This window comes from Motacilla alba, chromosome 11 (genome assembly GCF_015832195.1).
Source record: "Motacilla alba alba isolate MOTALB_02 chromosome 11, Motacilla_alba_V1.0_pri, whole genome shotgun sequence".
Lineage (NCBI taxonomy): Eukaryota > Metazoa > Chordata > Aves > Passeriformes > Motacillidae > Motacilla > Motacilla alba.
In genome coordinates this window covers 14,156,567-14,177,336 of record NC_052026.1, presented here as the reverse complement: position 1 = coordinate 14,177,336, position 20,770 = coordinate 14,156,567, and the positions used below count along the sequence as shown (strand labels likewise).

At 56.4% G+C, this 20,770-nt stretch overlaps 3 protein-coding genes across 6 annotated transcripts in view; 1 reads left to right on the top strand and 2 right to left on the bottom strand.

Annotated features, from left to right (window-relative positions):
- The window catches only part of PSKH1 (protein serine kinase H1), a 30,338-nt gene extending 23,587 nt beyond the window's left edge, over positions 1-6,751 (top strand). The window contains exon 4 of the mRNA XM_038147696.1: positions 335-6,751. Coding sequence (XP_038003624.1) covers positions 335-652 — 318 coding nt within the window. The 3' untranslated portion in view covers positions 653-6,751. The remainder of the gene's footprint in view (positions 1-334) is intronic.
- Positions 6,752-8,198: 1,447 nt separating this feature from the next.
- On the bottom strand, positions 8,199-10,395 carry CTRL (chymotrypsin like). The gene is made up of 7 exons (XM_038147701.1): positions 10,240-10,395; positions 9,986-10,089; positions 9,767-9,846; positions 9,460-9,541; positions 9,178-9,358; positions 8,660-8,793; positions 8,199-8,422 (listed from the first exon to the last, which is right to left on the bottom strand). The coding sequence occupies exons 1-7, from the start codon at positions 10,289-10,291 to the stop codon at positions 8,261-8,263; spliced, it is 795 nt and encodes a 264-aa protein (XP_038003629.1). The 5' UTR covers positions 10,292-10,395; the 3' UTR covers positions 8,199-8,260.
- Positions 10,396-10,538: 143 nt separating this feature from the next.
- EXOC3L1 (exocyst complex component 3 like 1) lies at positions 10,539-20,660 on the bottom strand. 4 transcript variants are annotated; one of them, XM_038147693.1, is made up of 14 exons: positions 19,698-20,660; positions 18,585-18,745; positions 17,591-17,617; positions 17,398-17,479; positions 16,447-17,107; positions 16,144-16,261; positions 15,860-15,985; positions 15,642-15,742; positions 15,102-15,212; positions 14,856-14,985; positions 13,781-13,903; positions 13,323-13,478; positions 12,873-12,997; positions 10,539-12,511 (listed from the first exon to the last, which is right to left on the bottom strand). In XM_038147693.1, the coding sequence occupies exons 1-14, from the start codon at positions 19,738-19,740 to the stop codon at positions 12,325-12,327; spliced, it is 2,151 nt and encodes a 716-aa protein (XP_038003621.1). In that variant the 5' UTR covers positions 19,741-20,660; the 3' UTR covers positions 10,539-12,324. The 4 variants fall into 4 exon arrangements, with proteins under 4 accessions (XP_038003621.1, XP_038003622.1, XP_038003620.1 ...); XM_038147692.1 differs by having other exon boundaries at positions 10,542-12,511; positions 17,398-17,617; positions 19,698-19,926; positions 20,293-20,660; XM_038147691.1 differs by having other exon boundaries at positions 10,542-12,511; positions 17,398-17,617.
- Positions 20,661-20,770: the final 110 nt, after the last annotated feature.

Here is a 20,770-nt window from a genome sequence, read left to right as displayed (position 1 = left end):
TCTGGGGGTTGACCAAGACCCTTGAGTGTGTGCACATGGGTGTGTCAGTGTCTCCAGGCTGGAGAGTCAGCCCCTGAGTGCCTGAGCCCAGCTGCTGGAGGGATCTACTCTGCACCTGTGTACCTGCAGATATTTCCCACTAATTCAGCCTCTTCCCCTCACGTGGAGTAGTTGTGTCTCATTCTCTTTGGGCAGATTGCAGTTACAGCTTGAAAGATTTGAGGATAAAAGAGAGAGGGGAAGAAGCAGAATGCCCCAAAGCACCTTGCAGACATGGGAGGAATGAATTAATCAGCAAGGATGTTTCATTCCAACCACCTCTTTTGTGTTTCAGCCCTGGCCCAGCGTGTCCAACCTGGCCAAGGATTTCATCGACCGCCTGCTGACGGTGGACCCCAGCGACAGGATGACGGCCCTTCAGGCCCTGAAGCACCCGTGGGTGGTCAGCATGGCAGCCTCCTCCTCCATGAAGAACCTGCACCGTTCCATCTCACAGAACCTTCTCAAGAGGGCGTCCTCCCGCTGCCAGAGCACCAAGTCGGCGCAGTCCACCCGCTCCAGCCGCTCCACCAAATCCAACAAGTCGCGGCGCGTGCGGGAGCGGGAGCTGCGCGAGCTCAACCTGCGCTACCAGCAGCAGTACACGGGCTGAGCGCCCGCCGGGCGCCCTGCCGCGGGTCTGCTGTGCGCTGCGGGTGTGCACACACCCGGTGAGGAACGGCCGGGTTCCTCCCTCCCTCCCTGCAGGCGTGCCCCCCTCGCACGAGGAGGCGTCCCCCTCACCCCGTGCGGAGGAAAGGGAACCTTGTGGTGGCCGTCCCAGCCTGCGAGCCGTGCCACGGGGTCTCGTGCCAGAAACGGGGGAGTCCTTGTGGGCTCGGAGCCTCAAGGAATTAAGGAGCCACGTGGGGAGAAGAGCTCTTTCTGTAGCCCAGGAGCTTGGTTGTTCATAGTTATTTATTAATTCCAGAGCGTTTAGTTTCTCTCACTTGTGTATGGGAAAAAGAAGAAGTCGCTTGGTGTGTCTGTGCGCGCACATCCGTGTGTGCACGTACACGTGTGGGGGTGTATATGTATTTAAAAGTTATGTATACACAGATCTTGAGCTGCTTTAGTCAGACTCCGTGGTGCCTTTGCAGCGAAGCTGGAATGAGTCATGTGCAGTCAGAAGTGGGATAGCTCTGACTCACTGGTGTGCTGCCCACCAGCTCCTCGCCAAAGAGATGCCAGACAGCAGTTTTCCACCAGGGCTGGGAAGCTGTGAGGTTTCCCCCAAGGGCTGCCATCCTCCTGATGACGTCAAGGGCTCACTTGCCTGATGACATCAAGGGTTTACCCCTGGAATCGTCCTTTCCCTGTTTGCAGCAAGACCAGTGCCTGTCATGCAGGGTTTGTTGTTCTTGCGGCTCTGTTGTGTCTCTGACGTGTTACACACCTTGCACCCTTCAGAAGAAGATTGAGAAGGTTGAGGGTTTTTTGTGCTAAGGGGAAAAAAGAGGGGGGGGTAAGTTTTAGGGATATGCTTCCCACCAGAGATGTGGGATGGGCTATAACCACTGTAAGCACAGTGTTACTGACCATGTCACTGCACCAGAACTTTGGTGGTTCCAGGCTGCTCCCTGCCTGCGGATTTGACAGGCCTCCCCTGCTTTGTGTGCCTGTGCAGCCCCAGCACTGCCCTCCCTGCTTTGGGACAGTGGTGGTGGGAGCTGTTGGAGTGGCCACAAATGGCTCCAAAGCATCAGGGTAGGGACTTGGATTGTGGAAGCCCAGTCTGGGAGTGTCAGCAGTGACAGTAACCTGGAGACTTTGTACAACTGCCCTAGAGCTGTGAGGGGTGACTTAAGTTCACCAGGAAAAAGCTGCCTTTGAGGAGTCTTTGTGCTGCGTAGGTGATGAGGTGGCCTCTTACGAAGGACTCTCAGGGGAGATGGGGGCTGCAGAGCTGAGCTTTCTGCAAGCCTGCTGAGATTCTCTTCCCAGCTAGTTAGAGCAGCAAAGTGGGGCTGATGGCACAGGCACAGGATGGATTTGGCTTCTCATGGTAGCAGAGACAAGATCAGCAGTGAAGAAAGATGCTGGGGTTTGAAACTTTTCTCACAAAGCCACACAATTTGCTTTGTGCTGTGCACTTGGGAAGGGCTTGCTTGGCTCTGGGCTAGAGGTGCAGGCAGTCCAAGCTCAAGGGTCTGGTGAGCTTGGCTTTTTCCTAGGATTGATGCCTGTGCCACTGTGTTTCAGTGTCAGCAGGGCTGAAGTGGTCAGTGACATCTCCGGGGAGCTCTCACAGTCACTCCTAGTCAGCAAACAGCAAAGCAGCTTTAATGGGAGAAGATTGGAGTTTTCTGTGCTAGGGTAAAAAAAGTTAAAGGGGGATTTCTGAGGGTGTGCTTCCCACCCCAAAGGTGGGATGGGCTGTAAATAAGTGTAACTAGCCTGGTATGCCCAAGCATGTGGTGGGGAATAGAGCAGAAACTTGAGAACAGCCACTGTGTGTAGCAGGAGTGAGTTCAAAGTCGTTTGTGTTATTTTGAAAACCTCACATCCTTTGCAGGCTGCCCTTGCTCTGAGCAACCCATCCGACCATGTCACACACAGTCTTTATTCCATCAGCATTAACAGATACTGTAGAATTCCCCATATTTGTTTTTTCCAACTCTGTGGACTGCAAACAAAAATGTTTTCAGCATTTTTTACCCCCTCACATTGTTTTTCCCTAGTTTGTTACCAGGAACTATAAACTAGATGTGATTTCTGACAAAGCAGGCAGCTTGCCACATTTTGCTTCATAAACAGTTCAGTGTCCCTCCTGGTACTGCAAACAGCTCTCCAAAAGCAGGAGCCCCTCTTAGGCCAGTATCAGCTGGACCATGGGGGCCCTGCAGGTCAGGTGGTGGCAGGAGGCTCCCTTGGAGCACTTCTGGTTCTGAGCCATTACTTGAAGGGGCTTTGGTGTGTTTGGAGCATCACTCCAGGCACTGTGATTGCTTTTACCTCCTGGCTGCTCCCATGGCCCTCTCCAGATTATCCTGCATTTTTATCCATAAAACAGGGATTTTGCCTGTCTGAGGGGGTCAAACTGATGAACTGAGCCAAGACCTCTAGAACTGAGACCCTTCCCCTTAACCACTAGACCATGAAAATGCACAGGCATCACGCAGATACCTGCCCATGCTGTTCCTTTATCCTTCCCTTATGGGATGAGGAATGCATAAAGCTCTGGGCTAACCAGGCTTGTTTCTCCACCTTCACAAAGCAGAGCAAGAATCTTCTCATCTGTGACAATTTCTGTGTCATTGATCTTTTCCACAGCTGTTTTTTCACCAGGGGAAGTTCGGAGTGATCGTTTGTGGTTACTTTGGGCTGGAATACGTTTTGAGAAGCAGGAGGTTGCTGTGCAGGTTCCTGACAGTGCCAGGATTTGGTGGTGATGCTCTGTGACTAGGGGTGAAGTGTCAGGAGGGAGAATCCATCACAGAGCTGAGAATACTGGGTAGCTGCAGCTGCCTCTCTGTGGTGTCGAGGTGTGTGCAGTCCTTGGGCACTCCACGCTTGGGAATTGTGGGAAGGGGACCAAGGTCACCCATAACGAGCTTTGGCTTTTCTAAAAAAAAGAACTCAAATTCTTCTCACAAATGCAACATTTTCTTGTCTGCATGGAAAAATCAGTGTAAACTTGGGAAAATCTTTACAGGCTTTCCTTCCCTCGTTCTGTTTTAACACTCTTGGCTCACTCCTTCTTCTTTTTCTAAATCCAATATTCATAGGAACTCTGCAGCCAGACAATAACATGTGACCAGAGGGGAGATGAGCAGAGAGCTCTGTCCAAGTGACCCTGGAGTCCACAGTGATCTTTCACTCAGTCTGGAAAACTGTGATGATCCAAATGCCACGTTGGAAGGTCTGGCTAAAGGACAATTCCTCAGGTGCTTTTATTCTTGCAAGTGGGACATGTTTTCAGTTGGGTCTGGTGTGGAGGGGGACAGGCAAAGTGCTGTAATTCTGAGCCATAGTCCAGGTGCCTTCAATCTGTCCTCTAAGAAGCTCTTCACTGTGAATTACCTTGATCATCTGTCTTCATTCCACAGGAGCAGCTCAGTGCTCAGTTGGTCTTAAGTCTCAGGAGTTTACACTTTTCAGAAGTGCCTTTTTTGGGGATTTTAGAAACTAAAATCTCTCTGAAATGTTTTTTTTTTCTACTTTTTCATTTAATTTTTTTTATGTCCTTCTTTGACTCTCAATAGTGGTTCTTAATTTGGCTCGCAGGGTGTTTTTGGGAAACTTCCCTCTGGTCCTCAATGTGCAGGGAGGACAGAAGTAACACCTGCCTGTTCCAGACCACCACAAATCTGAGTGCTTCTGTTTTGGCCTGCTCTGGCTCACGCAGGGGAAGTGGAGTTGGAATGACACCTAGTGGCAAATTGTGGTGTGTCCTTGTCCAAGCACAGCCCTCTCCTTGCCACTCTTTGAGGAGTAAAGGGATTTAGGGTGGTTTGTCTTTTGGAACTTAGCAGTACTGTGTAAAACAATCCCATCTTTTTGTCCTGGGAGTTTGGCTGCTCTCTCAGGGGAGAGAATTACAGCTTCAAAGAATGTGGCCTTTTGGTTCCTTGATTTTTATTATTTTTGTTGAGGGTTATTGGAAAAGAATGTGAAAAAGTCATCCAGAAATTGCTTTAGGGGCTCTAAAGATTCGCATCCAGTTTTTGAGTGCGTAGTGTGTTTTCCTAAAGCTGCAGTTACCAGTCCATGTTTGATTTACTTCTCACTCAGCCTTCTAAAAATCCCAACACCTCAACCCAGTGGGGGTAGAAACCGCCCTTCCTTTGGTCCTGAAGAAGTCTGTGCTGTTGAACCCTGCAGCTGGGATAGCATCCAGACGCTCCTGCTCTGTGTTGTTCTTGGAAGCACACAGCTGCAGGTGAAGGAAAGCTTGAGAGCCTTGTGAGGAGCTTAAGCCCAGACAAGAGGGCTCAGACTTGCTGGCTTTGGTAGTGATGTGGAAACCAGCTGCAGTGGAGGGCCTGCTTCTCGTGTTTGTTCTGGATGTGATAAACCCTCACGCTCTTCTTTGGAATCTGGGCATTTTCCTCTTTTGGGTGAGATATTTTCTGTTCTGGTAATTTACACTTTTTCTGAGGCCCTGCTTCATTTCTCAGTCCTGTTTTCTACCTGAGTGTTTGGCTGCAGTACTAAAAGAGTCAACTTTTGTCTGATGCACGAACTGGAATAGGAATGATGGTTCACTTGGCTGCTGGGCAGCAGCTCTGGGTTTGGCTTTGCAGGAGCTGTGGCAAGTCCAGGGGCAAGGTAGAAGCTTCCATATGGTGCCTTTGAGGACCTGCAGTGCAGGCTCAGCTCAGTCTTGTACCACATAGGGCAGCTCCTGTGTGGCTGTTACAGGTTTCTGATTAGGCTGTGTGGGGCCATATTGTTTTAAGTAATGATGCTGAGGATTTGAGGGGTTTGATGTGGGATAAATTAAAATCTCAATTGTTTGACTTAATTTAGTTTTCTAAATGATGCAAAGCAACACAGACATTGGCTTCTTTGTCACCAGTGTGAGCCCTAGAATTTGCAGGGAGGTTGGGTTGTCCAGGCCTCTCACCCACTCAGCTTTCTCCTGGAAAGTGTCACGAAGTGCCTGTACCACTCAGTGCGTGTACCCAGTCCCAAGTTGCCTTCACCTCTCTTGGGAGGGCTTCGGTGCTTTTTTGACCACTCAGTCTCCTCTCTATCCCTGGATTAAGAGTGCAGCACTCCAAGGCAGGTGCCTGCATGTCAGCTGTGCCTTACTGTGCAGGAAACTTCCCAAAGAAATAAATGTGAACACCAGGGATGTGCGGTGGCAAGCGGCATCATGGAGCTCAGTGCCTCCCACCCTCGGTGTGCTGGGGCAGCGGGAGCTCTGCCTGGTGACAATTGTCCCTCTCCCGCTGTCCCCCCCTGCCTGGTGATACTGCAGATGTGTGATGGGCGAGCCGTGGCTGCTGTTGCAGAGGTTGCTGCGCTGTTTGTTTGCTGCATGTGGAATCGGTTCCTGCAGCAGCTCCGTGGCCCAGCGAGGTGTGTTACAAACCAGCAGCTCCTGCGCACGCCCCGATGCCGGGAGCTTTCCTGTTGCCTTTCCCTACGGGAAGAACCTCCCGGGAAGCCCTTGGGATCCGAGATCTTCCGGCACTTGATGTTATTTTTGGTTGCCCAGTTTCCGGTGCTGGGTTGGAATGGTTTGGAAGCAACTCCGGTCTCATCCAGTCGGTCTGTGTCCCATCCAGTGTCCCATTCTGTGCCTTGCCTTTCGAGTCCTGGCTTTACTCTAAGGACTGTCCTGTCAGATGAGGTGGGACCATTGTAATTAGTCTGTAATGTTCAAGTTAGAGTGTACAGAATTATTTATTTGTTGTACTCGATCTGCTAAAACATGTCCATGTATTCTGTGTACCCCATGGCTCTGCTTCCTTTCTTCTGCCCGGTGGATCACCTGCAGGCTGGCTGCTGGAAGGCAATTCCAGGCCTGGTTTCCAGGCTGGAAATGATGGTCAGTAACTACGTGGAGAGCCAGGAGGTGCTCACCCCTCTGTCACATTCGTAGATCACAGCAAGAGGTACCAAAGTGCCCATCAGAGGGTTTGCTGGTTTCTGTAATGCAGCTGCCAGACCAGGAGCTGCCCGAGGGAGACCTTGTGCGGGGCTGGGATGTCCGGGGGGTGCCCTGGATGAGACAGGCACTCAGCCTGTGGCTGGAAGGTGTGGCTGGGAGGATGAACAGGCACTTTTGGACATTCAGTTTATTTTTCTTTGGCTGCAAGGTGGTAGACTGGGCCAGAGGAATGCTCTGGTTTGTCCACAGCCGCTCATCACCTCTCCAGTTTTACTCTGAGCAGCTTTTGTGGACCAACAGGAAAACTTGTAATATCAAGTGAACAATGCACACCCCTTGAGACACCTCCTCTCCAGGATTTTCTAGGGGCAGGGGACCCCATCCCAGTGGTGGCAGAGCTGACAGAGAGCCCAGCACACAGACAGATGACCCATAGTGCTGCAGCTGGTCATTCCTGTTTGAAGTTTCCTATAGCCACCAGTTCTCTGCCTGCATGGTCCATCCACGCATCTTTGTTCACTTGCCTTTAAGGTCAGTTAGATGCTCCCTGCAGAGCAGACCTCTATGAAAGCTAACTCTTACTGACCACTAAAATTTGTTAGCCCTAGGCTTTACTTGAGCAGATTTGTATTTATTTTAACTCAATCATATGGGCCAGACTGTTTGTGTTTGGATGTTCCATACCCCTTCCCATCAGTGTGTCCCTGTGTGATGTCACGCTCTCTGCTTTATAGAGTGCTTACATTTTGGGGGCTGTGATTCACACAGCAAAGGTCTTGTATCACCTTCATATCCCTGGTAAGGAAAACTAAACCCCACCCCTCCTGTTGGGACAGTCTGATCCTGCTTCTCTCCACGGTGCCTTATCACCAGCTCTATTTGGAGCTGCTGGGAACTGGATTGTAATTCATTGAGCATGTGTCTTGCTACTCCCATGTCACACAAGACTTTTTTTCCCACCAGCCATTGTTTCAAGAACCCATTTAAGTGAAAGCCTGTCATTTGGCCTTGAAATTTGTTTTCAGCTTCACATTTTCCTTTGCAGTGACCTTCAGTTTCCTGCTGTTACCTGGCAAACGTGTGAAGCAGCGTGCTGTTCTCCAGCCATCCCCTTCCACCTTCCCCAGGAGCTGGAGCTGCCTCTGGCACTTCTCCCTTTCAGCTGTGTTCTCAGCTGCTACATGAGTCATGGCTTTAAACTGCAGGCAGGGATCCTTTAGGATCCTGTGCCTCCACCAACACCCACCTTCCACTGCAAGCTGGGCAGTCCTTTCTGGTGCTGAGCTGCAGCTCCACGCTCCCTTCCCTGGTGGCACCTCTCACCTGGGTCAGGGGGAGGACCATTCTCTCAGCTTTCAGCACTGCCTGGGTCGGTGCCAGGGTGTGCTTGAAGACCCCCTGAGCAGCCCTTGAGCCACAGCCAGCCCTGCTCCCCCTCTTCCTGAGCATCCTGTCCCAGTTTGGCAGTTCCCCCTGGATCCCAGCTGGGCACCAAGCTCCAGCTCTCGGAAGGAGAGAAGCATGGGGTGCCCCAGGCTCCTCCATGCATCTTCCACCCTACTCTGCATCATGAGAAGAAAGGAGCCAGAGACAGTGCTTGGCACAAGCAAAAGCTGATACTTTATTAATCCCAGTGAAGGGATCACACTGGCAGCAGCTTTACCCCTGAGCAACGACGGTGTCGATCCAGTTACGGAACTGGCTGACACGGGTGTACATGGCCGGCGTGTTGATGTTGCAGTTGGAGGTTCCCCAGGAGACAATGCCAATCAGGGTCCAGCCATTCCCAGTCTGGTACACCAGAGGTCCACCAGAGTCACCCTGTGGAGAAGATTCCTGCTTAGTGCTCCTTGCACATGCTCCATACTGGTCCCTGCCACCCCAGCCACCTTAACCCCTGTGCACAGCCAGGTTGTAGTTTAAATCTGGCTCTGTAAGTGCAAGACCCCGTGTACTCTGCTCCTCCACCCTCCCTGTGATGCATTGGGAGCTCAGCAAGACCCCACATGTCCTCCTCCTCCTCCGCGCACCCTGTGCAGCAGGAGCTTGGCTCCTTACCTGGCAGGAGGTGGCACCAGCCCCACCAGCACAGATCATGGCGTTGGTGATGCGGTTGCCCCAGTACTGCATGCACTGGCTCTGGGAGATCAGGGGCACGGTCACCTGCTGCAGGACTGTGGCCAAGGCTTGGGCTAGGGGAAAGAAGCACCATTAGATCACCTCTGTCTGTGGGTCTCCTGGAGTGCACACAGGTGCCTGGGCAAGCTTCCACTGGTGCATGGGTGTAACACACAAAGCCCCTTCCTCCTCAGGATCACCTCGTGCAGGCAGCCCAGAGAAAGGGCAGGCTTGTGCCTGGGCACAGCCATCCCTGTTACACACACACTCAGCCCCTGAGCACACACCTGCACCTATGTGCACACTGGTACACGCTCAGACACGGTTACTCCACTGCCCAGCTCCCCCCTTCCCACACATACAGGAGATGTCACCCCCACAAGCACCCCTGGACTCTCAGAGCCCCGAGGAAGAACAGCAGCTACACACAGCCCTCCCTGAAGCTGCAGCTCACGTACAGTTGGGGTTGGTGCGTCCCCAGCCGGTGGTGACAGCCCGGGCGTTGTAGGGCAGAACCAGGTTGGCAGGGGCCAGGCAGATGGGGGACACGCGGGATCCCAGCTGGGCGGGCGTGGACAGCCTCAGCAGGGTGATGTCGTTGTTCATGGTGTTGGGGTTCCAGCCGGGGTTGGTGATGGCCTGCAGAGAGAGGAACACCAAACCCCTCCATGCCTGCCCTGTGGGAGCAGCCACAGCACGGAGCTGCAGCCCTGTCCCGGGACCGCGTGCGCCTGGCTCACCCTGGACACAGTTTTGACTTGAACGGGCTCGGCGTTGGAAGCAAGGCTGTACTCCCCGAGGACGACAACGTGGGCACGTGGGCTGCGAGAGGTTAAGAGGGAGTCAGGGCCAGTGTCCGGCCAGCAGCCATGGTGGGAGCAGCACTGGGGCAGCCACGGGCATGAGGAACCCGAGGGAAGCCACCATGGGAGGAAGCCCTGGGCTGCTCAGGCCTTTGGGGCTGACCCAAGCATCACTCAGATGCCCAGGATGCTCCGAGCCCCTTGCCTGCCAGCAGCACCGGCGTGGGCTGGCATTGCTCCTTACTTGAAGTTGCAGTGGGCAGCTGTGACGACCCAGTACTGGTTGATCAAGGAGCCGCCGCAGAAGTGGGATCCTGTGGTGGTCTGGGGAGGGAAGAGGGAAGAGGAGCTGGGGCTGGGCAGGCTGAACACCTCCAAGCTGGGCACAGGCAGAGGTCCTCCAGCAGCTGGCTGGCCATGCCAGTGCTTAGGGCAGTGCCCAGGGAGGGGGACAGTGCTGTACCTGCAGGGACACCTGCCAGGGCCATGAGCCGGGCACAGCGTTCTGCCCATTGACAATCCTCTCGCTGTAGGCCACCGAGGGACTGATGGCGGGCACCCCGCAGCCTGCAGGAGAGGCACAGGGGACGAGGGTGACCCAAAAGCTCAGGATTCATATCTGGAGGCTGCCTGTGCTGGTGTGGGTGGCTGTGTGTCACCCTCTCTGGCATCCTGCTGCACCCTGAGGACCTTCCCACACCCATGGGCAGCACTTACCTGAGACGGTGCTGGCAAGGGCCAGGCAGGCAACTACCCACAGGAATGCCATCCTGAAAGGAGACAGACTGAACCCCTGGGGACCACGAGCTTTATAGCAGCCAGGGAGCCACGTGGCTCATAGCTGGCCAGGTTAAGGTCTCCCTGTGGCCTTGTGAGAGGTGTGGGCAGCAGTGACGGGCCAAGCCTGGCACGCACACAAAGAGGGACGTGGGAAGGTACTGTCAAAAGACACCTGGGGGGCTTGGGCTTTTGCTGACAGGGGTTGTGTTAGTTCTGACTGCAGCCTGTGGAGCTGGAGCGGGAGAGCACCACAGGGCTGTGATGGAGGGCACAAGAGGGTGGCTGTGGGCACACAGCTGGGGTAGCAGTGGGGCTGGGCATGCTGGGATGGGCACCAGTTCCTGCGGTGGGGGGTCATCCCATGGTCAGACTTTTTTTCAGATCTATTTGGACTAGAGCTGTTTTTCCACATGGCCATGAAGTCCTGGCCTGGACCCACCTGGATGTTCCCAGGGCTCAGGGTTGAACCCTTTGAACCATGTCTGTGGTGCAGGTGAGCAAGTCCCATAGCCAGTGGGGGCAGGTGGGGAGAGCAGACACCTTCACAGGCAGGTGGGAGTGTGGCCAGCTGGGCAAGCACACCATGGGCCCCAGGGAGGACGGTGGGCACCTCCCCAAGCTGAGGTTGAGCCCTTCACTGAGGATCCCCCTAGCACTGCAGCCACCTGACCCAGGGCTGGGGAGCACTCGGCCCCCTCTGTCCTGGACAATGGGGTATGTAGTGTCTGCATCATCCCCTGTGTCCTGGGTGATCTCCTGGGCTGGTGCAGGGAGCCAGGTCTGGGGTGATGCTGAACATGGGGATGGATCCCTCCCTCTCTGTGCCACCCACATACCCTGATCCCTGCCCAACCCTCCAGGGAGCAGAGCCTGGACACTGGGGAACAATTGCAGAGCTCAGGCCTTTATTTCCAGCAGTGGTACCATGCAAGGACAGTGGGATGTGGCCCATCCCAGGGTGGGAAGCATGGCAGAGCATGGAGGTCTCCCAGGGTGCTGCAGGGGCTGGGCACAAGGATGAAGGCAGAGACACAGACTGCTCCTGATCTTCATATGGCACCTGGGAGGAGATGCCAAGGCCTGGGCAGCAGCACAGGATGGAGGGAGAGGCAGTGCTCAGGGTGGTGCTGTCCATCACAGAGGAACCTTGGCGCAGGACAACACACCAGGCACAACCACGCTCTCCATGCAGCTTGAGAGCCTCCAACTCCAGTCTTCCTCCTGGCAAGTGAGCCAGAGCCAGGAGTCTGGCAGGTCAGCAGGAACTCAGAGCTGTCCCTTTGTGCCAGCTGAGATAGGGCTGATGGCACTGTCCAGGGTGGGGAGACCACCTTGTGCTCTTCTCCTCAGCATCCCTGAGCCATGATAAGCTGGCTCAGCTGCTCCCCACTGGCCATGCAGGGCCCAGCCTGGTGGAGCAGCAGCACCCAACCCCAGGGCTGAAACCCTCCTGCCATCCTGGTCCCAGCAAGGCTCCAGTCTGCCTCAGAGGTGGAATGATAACAGTCTTCATGGCTAGTGTGGGAATCATTAAAATCAGAGGGTTTTTTGAAGGATGGGAAAGGAGGCCTTAGAAAAAGAAATAGCAAAGCAACTTATAGCTGGCTGGGACACACTGGCTCAGGGAGCTGTCTGGAGACTTGGGGAAACCCAAACATCTCTGCAGCCCCATGGAGATGTGAATTTGTTCCAGCTGCAGATTCCTGTCAATTCTGCAACTCTTCTTTCTTCTGCAGGCAATGGGCCTGAGCCTGAGCAGCCCTCAGTCACTGTCCCAGCAGGCCACCAAAATAGCTACAGGTTGGATTTCCCCCAGCCCAGGTATCCCAGGACTGATGCTTGCAGGGGACAGTCTTCTCATGGGCCAGGACCAGAGGAGAGTGGCCTTTATCCAGACTGTCCCAAACACAGGACAAGGTGCTGTGTGTAGGGGATGCCACATGCCTCCTCCGTTCTCACCCCGCACAGCCGCTCCGCAGGCCCCCAGCCCCTGGGACAGCAGGGCACCAGTGCCAGGCAGGGTCAGGCACACTTGCCCTTGCGAAGGCAGAAGGGCAGCTCCGGCACAGGGACCAGGATGGTGCTGAAGATGGGCCGGTAGCCCTCGGGCAGATCCTGGGGGTGCTGAGCCATCATCTCCAGCACCACGTGCCGCACTTCCTTGGAGACGTCCCCGCGGATGTCCAGCAAGGTGGAGATGTGCTCATCGCTGGGTAGAGAGCCAGGGGTGAGCCCGAGCACTGCTCGTGTCCTGCAAACCTCCCCCCCTCCCTTTTGAATTTAGTTTTGACATTTCCAGTTTGGTGGTTTGTTACTTTTCACAGTTTGTTTAGCCACCAAGTACAGATGTGCAAATGCCACAGCAGAGCTGCTGTTTTCTGTATACCTTCACCCTTGGGACTTTTCAAGAACCCCTCAAATCTTGAGCATGGGAAAACGAAAACTCAGGGAGAAGGGGGTAAAGGCTCAGGTCTTCTGTCTGCTCTGCTCTGTCACCTCAGAGGGTGCAGCCCAAGACTGGCTCTCCTGGGCAGGCTCACACCTATCTCCTCCTGCAGGGAGTACCTTACCTGACATCAGGGTACTTGGTGATGAAGCCCCCCACCTCCAGGCTGAGTAGTGCTGGGTCTTTGAGGCAGATCAGCTCCCGCAGGGCAAAAACAGCCTCCAGGCTCTGCTGGCCCCGGTCCAGGCCCTGGGAGGGAAAGCAGCCAGGTGTGAGACCCAGAGGATGTCACTGCAGTGGCTGGGGACACAGCTGTGTCCTCAGTGCCCACGAAGGGACCTGAGCCCCTGCAGCTCGTGTCTTCCCACTCAGCATGTCCCACCCATCAGGGGCTGCTGGGCAGGGTGATGGTCCCCGGAGTCTCTGTTCCAGCCAGTACCTCCCATATTGGCCTCACAACCACCCAAGTGTAACAGCCCCATTTGCTGTGGGCTGGAGGGGAGCAGGAGGGTGAGGTGATGCTCCCCTTCTGTGGTGCAGCCCCGGCTCCCCACCGCAGCCAGGCTCCTCTCACCAGGCCACAGAAGAGCTCCCGGAGCTGCGTGGCGTCCTGCAGCAGGCGGTGGCACAGCTGGCCCCGCTCCTCCCGGCTCTTGCACACCATCTTCCTCTGCAGGAGTGCCCGCAGGTACTGGTTCACCACCAGGAGCTCGCTCTCCGCCAGCAGGAGCTGGGCAGGGGACAGCTGTTAGTGCTGGCATTGCCTGGGTGCCCAGACCCAGCTCCCCAGGGAAAGGCAGAGACAAAAAGGGTTGATAGAACACCAAGCGATGGGAACAATCTCCTGGGAAGCCCCCTGACCGAAGGGACAGAGAAAACAGCTGGATTTGGGGGAAGCCCTGAGCATCTCCGTGTGGAGGTGCTCTCTGGACTGCTCCAGAGGACACAGACTCTCCTGCATTCCCAGCATCGTGCACCCCAGCGCGGTGCCCGCTGCCCAGCCTCCCTGTCACACAAGCAGGAAGCAGGTACCGTGAACACGGGTTTCCTGACCCGGGAGAAGTCCTTTGCATACTTGTCAATCACTTCACACATGCTGCCGACGAGCTGGGACCCGGAGAGCCACTTGCGGGAAGGCAGCTGCAGGCAGAGGGGCTGGAGGGAGCAGAGGAGCAGTGTCTGTGCCCTGCACCATTGCAGAGCTGCCAGCCCAGGGCAGCACGACACCCACAGCTGTTGCCTGGCACCACGGCCACTTTGCCTTGCAAAGCTCCCAAGCCCCTGCTGCCAGCCAAAACTCAATGTAAAATCAGAGAGTGGTTAAGGTTAGGAAATTATGGAAACACTGGGGCTGTCCCTCCCTGACACCCTGAGAGCCTCATGTTGGGGCTCTATCTGGGTCATGATGCACACCTGAGGTGTGGGCAGGAGCTGCTCCTCACACACCTGCTTTTGGCCTGTCCTGCCTATTTTTAATTTCCACTCCTCCCCACTTCCTTTGTGTAGACATAACATGTTTTGATTTCCTACTCCCGCCCTGCTGTCCTTGCCTGTCTTCCTGCTTGCAGGCACACATTCCTTCTGTCTTGGCTAGGGCCACTGCTGCCTGCAAGCTCCTCACCCTTTGGCTCTTCCTTTGTTTTCATGGCATTCAAGCCCTAAATAGTAATGTCGTTAATTATTCCAGGTTTTTGGTCCAGACTCCAGGAAAGCTAAATTTGACTACACTAGCAGGAAACAACTCGGGCAGTTGCACATGGATTTGTATCCTCCACACAGACTTTGCTGCTCTCCAGCTGGTTTTGTGCCATGGAACAGCCAGAAGGAGCGTGAGGCAGCTCGGGGGGGCTAAGGCTCCTGGGCCCTGTCCGTTAGTGATTTGGGGGCCATGAGCCATCTGCCCCAGCCATACGGGGTGGTGCTGCTGGCGACAGACATCGGGTGGTTTATCAGGGTCTGGGGGACAGGCTGGCAGAGATGTCTGCAGGGTGATAGCAGGGTACGGAGTACATGGCAGGGACACTGGGCAGGAATAAACTGGAGGGCTGTTATTGCTGGGTTCAGCTTTGTTGCAGCCCTGTTGGCCTCAGGTGCTGGACCAACATACCTGCAGGTCCAGGAGCAGTTCCTCCAGCAGAAGCTGGGTGGCTTTCTTCTGCATCCTGTCTAGAGCAGCCTGGAGGGATCCAGGGACTTCTCTGCAGGCAGCGTCAGGGTGCAGGGAGGAGACAGAATTGCTAGGAGAGAGAAGAGAGGGCACAGGTAGCCTGGGAAGCATAATGGGAACACTGGCACCAGGGAGGGTGGGGGGTGGATGTTGCTACAAGAGCTACCAGGTGCTGGTGCAGCTTACCTGAGAGCCAGGTTGTTGTTGAGCACGGCCAGCAGGTGGGAGATGTAGTACTTGGGAACTGCCCGGTCCTGCTGGTGCTCCTTCCCGCACTGCACCAGGGCTTCCCGCAGGCTGCAACACAGCGAGGCGGAGGCAGCCGTGATGGGCAGGCAGAGCCCCAGGTGTCCCACCACGGGGACCTGGCCCTGGGATGCTCCTGGGGACACATGACCTCCCAAAACCCTCCCAGCTCACTCGGCTCCTTTCAGATCCTGCCACCAGGTTGGAGAGTGACAGGTGGTTGGGCAGGGTGGGGCAGTGGGACCCATTCTGGATCCCCTTGGGAGGGCTCAGCAGACAAGCATTTGGGGCAGCAGGCTCTGAGAGCTGATGTCCCCAAAGGCTGAGACAGCAGCCCCATGGGCAGACAGGCTGCTGAGCCTTCTGTGACCTGGATGAGCATTGGGTGCCCCACAGCAGATCTCCACCCCCAGCCCGTGATGCTTAGCCATGGCCCCAGGGTCTGTGAGGGTGGACAGGGGTGTGAGGGGCTCCACTGACCGGCCCAGGAATGCCTCAAGCTCCTCCAAGGCCATGTTGTAGATCTTCTGCTGCAGAGAGTCAGTGATCAAGGAAGCCACCTGGATGTTCTCATTCAGCATCTGCAGCACAAGAGGAAAGTGGAGGTGATTCAGGGGGAGTCTGCAGGCCATGGACTCCTTTCTGGGAGGTCTCAGCATGGCCAAGCCCCATCTGTACCCATGTTCTTGGGGCCCCACCTGCATGACAATGGCAGGCAAGGCTGAGTGGAAGAAGCCCTGATGGTCTGTCTCAGGTTCCTCTTCCCTGAACCATTCCTTGAACTCCACCTCCAGGGTCCTCTGCATCCACTCGAACACGCTAGCCTGCAGGATGGACACCAACCACAGGCAGCCCAAGAAGCCAAGTACAGACTCCGTTGAGACCCAACATAGCACAGCGAGTCCTGGGCCTCATCCCAGGCTCATGGTCCCTGTCAGAGCAGATGTTTGGCTCAGTGGGAGTCCCCGTCCTGCTCACTCACCTTGACTTTCATCACATATCTCCTCTCTGTCTGATCCACAAGCTCAGAGGACATCAAGGGATCCAGAGCAGAAACATCCACTTCTGGGAGGAGGTCAGGGTGACCCATCATCTCTGGGCTAGAGGGCAGAGGTGGGGCAGGGTTGGGAAGGCCTGTTTTCCAGGAGTTCCTACCTGTCCCTCTGCCTTCCTGGTCATCATCCCCTGGCAGCCAGAGACACTCTCCCAACCCATCCATGAGCTGGTGAACAGTCCAGCTCTCCACAACATCCCTCACTTGGTTGGTGCCGGGGTTGGTGCTGACCTGTGGTACACATGGAGTGCCCACTCAAGGAGAAGGAAGAGTCCCTGTTTGTCCAGGTCCTCCCGCAGGATCTCCTGGAGGTGGCTGGTGAGGGCCTGGTGGTAGGTGGCAGTGCAGACGCTGAGGATGTTGTAGTGAGCTGGGACACACTGGACCATCAGGTCCTTCACCACACGCAGCTCAGACACGATGTTCTTCTGCAGCGCTGCCAGGTGCTTGGCCAGCCCTGGCCCCTCAGCATCCAGGCGGGGAGCATGGAAACGGCCTCCTGTGATGCTGTCCTGGAGGACCTGGTAGAACTTCTGCCTCCAGCCCTTTGGGCGGCCAGGGGGCAGGAAGGTGGCCTCCAAGAGCAGAGTATCATCTATTTTCTCCTCCCGCTCGATGATCCTCACAGCAGTGACAAAGAGAACGGGGTCCTCGCGCACCAGCCGCAGGCTGCTGCCCACAATGTCCCACAGCTGCTTGGCCAGGCTCTCGTTGAGGTCCTGCAGGCCACTGAAGTAGGACAGCACAGTTGCCTGGGCACCGGAGAGCCCGCGGCGGTGCAGCTGGGAGAGGATGTCATCCCGGAGTTGCTCCACCATCATGAGCTCCACGTGGGCCTCCAAGAGATGCTGCCCATGGAGCAGCTGCAGGATATGGGAAAAAACCTCGTGGACTGTGGGAGAGGGAGGAGAGATAGCAGCACTGAGTGTGGAGATGAAGGGGTTTGCACCAGGGACATAGATGCAGCTTATCAAGGAGATGCTGAGGGGAAAGGTCTGGGGCTCTGGGAACACCATTGGATCAGGCCCTGGGGAAGCAGGGATATCTCCATTCACACAACTGGCAAAGCCTGAGTGACCTGCTCAGGCTTTACCACCAGCCTTGCACAGAGCCCGTGCTTGGATTGAGGTTTCCCCCAGTGCTTTCCAGCCCAAATTGATCAGGACTGGGCCACTGCCTTACCCGAGAAGATCTGGGGCAGCACCTGGACCACCGAGGCCAGCTGCACATGCTCCTCCATCAGCTTCTTCATCTGCTGGAGGCCCTGGAAGTGGTCTGCACTGTCGAGCAGGGCCCACCGTGCAGCCCCCAGGTCCTGGCACACGCCCTGCACCTCCTGGGCCGCCGACCGCAGCTGCTCCAGCCCTGCACTTACCCCCTCCAGGTAGGACTGGACAGTTGACTGGGGAGCAGAAAAGGATGGAGGGCAGTGGAGCAGCCCCAGAAGGCAGGAGGGACTCCACACCATTTGCCCCAGCCCTGCACGATCTGTGTTGCAGGCACTCTCCCAGCCCCACAAGGCCCAGGGTAAACAGTGATCAGATGTCTCTTTCAGTTTTAAAAGATTACTTTGTTTCTGCAAAAGAGCAGGGGGTCACAGGGCCCCTGTGTACCCCCAAGGCATGAAGGACTTCAGTGGCCATATAAACCCTCCTCCCAAATGAGTGCCATCGTTTCCAGCCCTGCAGTGACACTGGCACAACTCCGTGCCCTATCCACTCATTTAATTCCCTGCTCCTGGTGCCAAGAATCACCAGAAGCCAGTTGCTTTCAATGAGGCCTCCTGGACAATTCATCCAGAGTCAGCATAGGAGAAACCATCCCTGAAATTATCAGGAGAAAGTTGTGGTGCTCAGACTGATTCAGTCCTGAGGTTAATAATTCCTTGGGTCACACAAAAGGTGATGTGAGTGAGGAGGCAGGAGTGCAGGGGGACTGGGACAGCCCTTACAAATATGTAGAGATGGAGTTTTCCCTGTGGAGACCCACAGGCAGGGACAGGTTGGAGCTCTGTGCCTCCTCCCAGCCATGGGGCAGGACAGCCTTTGGGGCTGGGATGGGGCAGTGATGGGGTGTGCTGAGTCCTGCACATGGAATGTGCTGAACCCCCTTGGTGTTTTATTTTGAAGAATTGTCAGAGACACAGAAGACTCCTTTTAACACTTCAGGCATGGCCTGGGGTAAGGCAGGGGGTGAAGGGGGTCTTCTCCCCCTGGCAATTGCACTTCACCCACCAAACGCCAGCCAAGGGAAAAGATTTTGTCAAAAGAGGACATCAGGATTCATCGTGCAAGAGGGGACTCTGGCTGGGATCCCTGCCTGAGGAGGGGGTGTGGTTGCAAGTGTCCATGGGACGGGCAAACACACACCTTCAGCCGGGACTGGATGGAGTTGTTCCTCTGCGTCTCTCGTCTCCGGTAGTGCCCGAGCCCCTCCAGTTTCTCGGGGCGGTAAAACACCCCTGAGGCCCATTTCAGAGCAGCTCCTCTCGCCAGCTTCTCAGCCTTCTCTGCTTCCGGCCACTCCTCGTCTGGGGATGAAGCCAGGGGTCAGTGAGCACAACCAAGTGGGGCAGGAAGGGCCCCTGAGGCCAGAGGCAGGAAGCTCGCCGCCAGTGGACTTCCAAGCACACACAGACGTGGGTAGCTGGGCAGCGTGGCACCAAGAGGGTCCTTCTGCAAGGGGCCCCCAAGATGCCACCACCACAGCCTGGGGTTGTCACAGCAGCTGTGGCAGCAAGAAGCAAATCTGCCCTGGGGTGCTGGGACTCAGCCTGTCAGATCAGATTGTCCCCAGGCTGAGCACACATGCCAGCTGCTCCCCCAAACACAAGGCTGGGTTGTCTGAGGGGGTCTGATGCCGCTTGGGAAGCTGTCAGCAGGGTTGAGACTCCAGCAGTGAGTCAGCAGGAGGGATGGGGAGATGGCAGCTCTCGCAGGAAGGAGAGCCAGGCTAAGGTGAGGGTTGGAGACTCCTTGTCTCCCCAAAGCACCCACGCGGCTGTGTCCCCCTTCACACATGGTCCGAAGCCATGCCAGAGAGCTCCTGGCCACAGTGGAGGGCTGAGAACCAGCACAGTTATCACACACCATTCCCAGCCCTGGTTTCACGATTCCCCCACCCCATCCCACCCCCAGCCACTCCCTGCAGTCCCGCGGGGCTGTCACCCAATGCCAAGCCAGGCTCCTGCCCTGCTGGGGAGCCGCTGGCAGCCTTGGGGACCAGGGGATTAGGGAGGAGGACGCTAGCTTTGAAGATAAGATGAGCGGTGAGCAGTACTGCCCCGGCGCAGGTATCGCCATCAGGAAGCACAGCCAGACTGCTACCCCGCAAGGACACCAGCCCCGGCACAGGGAAAAGATTCAGGAGGGTGGAGGGGGTGGTGAGGCAAAGGGCAGGGGAATCCCCAAAATGTGCCGCAAGCAGCGGCATCCCTTCCCCGCCCAGCTCGCCGGCTCCCCGGGGAGCATCATCCCCGTTACCTCTGGGGCTGGCGGCGCGCTCGTCCTCCGCAGACATGCCCATGGTGTCCAGGCTGTGCGGAGCTGCGGGGCCAGGGCAGGGCTGCGGAGGAAGCCGGCTGCCGTTTCCTCAGCCGGAGCAGCCGCGCTCCTCAGGGCCTCATTGTGTTCCCGCAGCCGCGCTCAGGACGTCAGGAACGGGGGGCGGAGGGGAGGGGGGACACGGGAAGGCACCGCGACAGCCGGAGGTCTGGGAAATAGAAGTCACGGAATCAAAGGATCAGTTAGGTCGGAAAAGCCCTCTAAAATCATCGAGTACCAACCGCTAACTGCCAAGCCCACCACTAAACCATGTTCCTAAGTGACACATCCACACGCCTTTTTAACGTGTCCAGGGATGGTGACTTCACCATCGCCCTAGGCAACATTTTCCAGTGCCTGACCATCCTCTTAATGAAGAAATTTCCCCTAATAGTCAATCTAACCCTCTCTTGACTCAACTTGAGAGCATTTCCTCTCGTCCTGGAGATCACACCCTGTCTACCCTCACCAGCACCCCGTGTTCTCCGCACACTCAGCTCTGTCCGTGCCCGCAGCGCTGCTCCCTCGCACCCACCCTGGCTCGGGGAGGACAGCGGGGTGTCAGACCCCACGGTGCGAGCCCACTCGAGGGTGGATCCTCCATGAAGGGGTGCACTGTGCCAGCCTGACCCGGAGGCGAGAACGTGGCGATGCACCCTCCATGGCTGAGGATGGACCTGGAAATGTGTCCCTGCCACAGGCTGCCTTCCCCGGGACCATGCTGGAGGATTGCCCCGGCACCGGGTGTGCCGGAGCAGCAAACTGCCCCAGTCAGCGGGGCGGTGAGAGCTGGGCACATGGCTGAGCTTTGGCTTCGGTACCACAGGGTGTGAGCTTGACTTTGGCACCGCAGAACGGCGAGGGGATGGACGCACCCCGGGCTCTACCCGGGAGACTCCCAAACCGACGGGGCTGAGGGACACCGGGAGCAAAGCGGAGCAGCTCCGTACCCCCGGGAGGCGGTGGGGGGGAGTTCCCCGTCCCCGCCCCGCCGCCGTCCCCGCCCCGGAGGT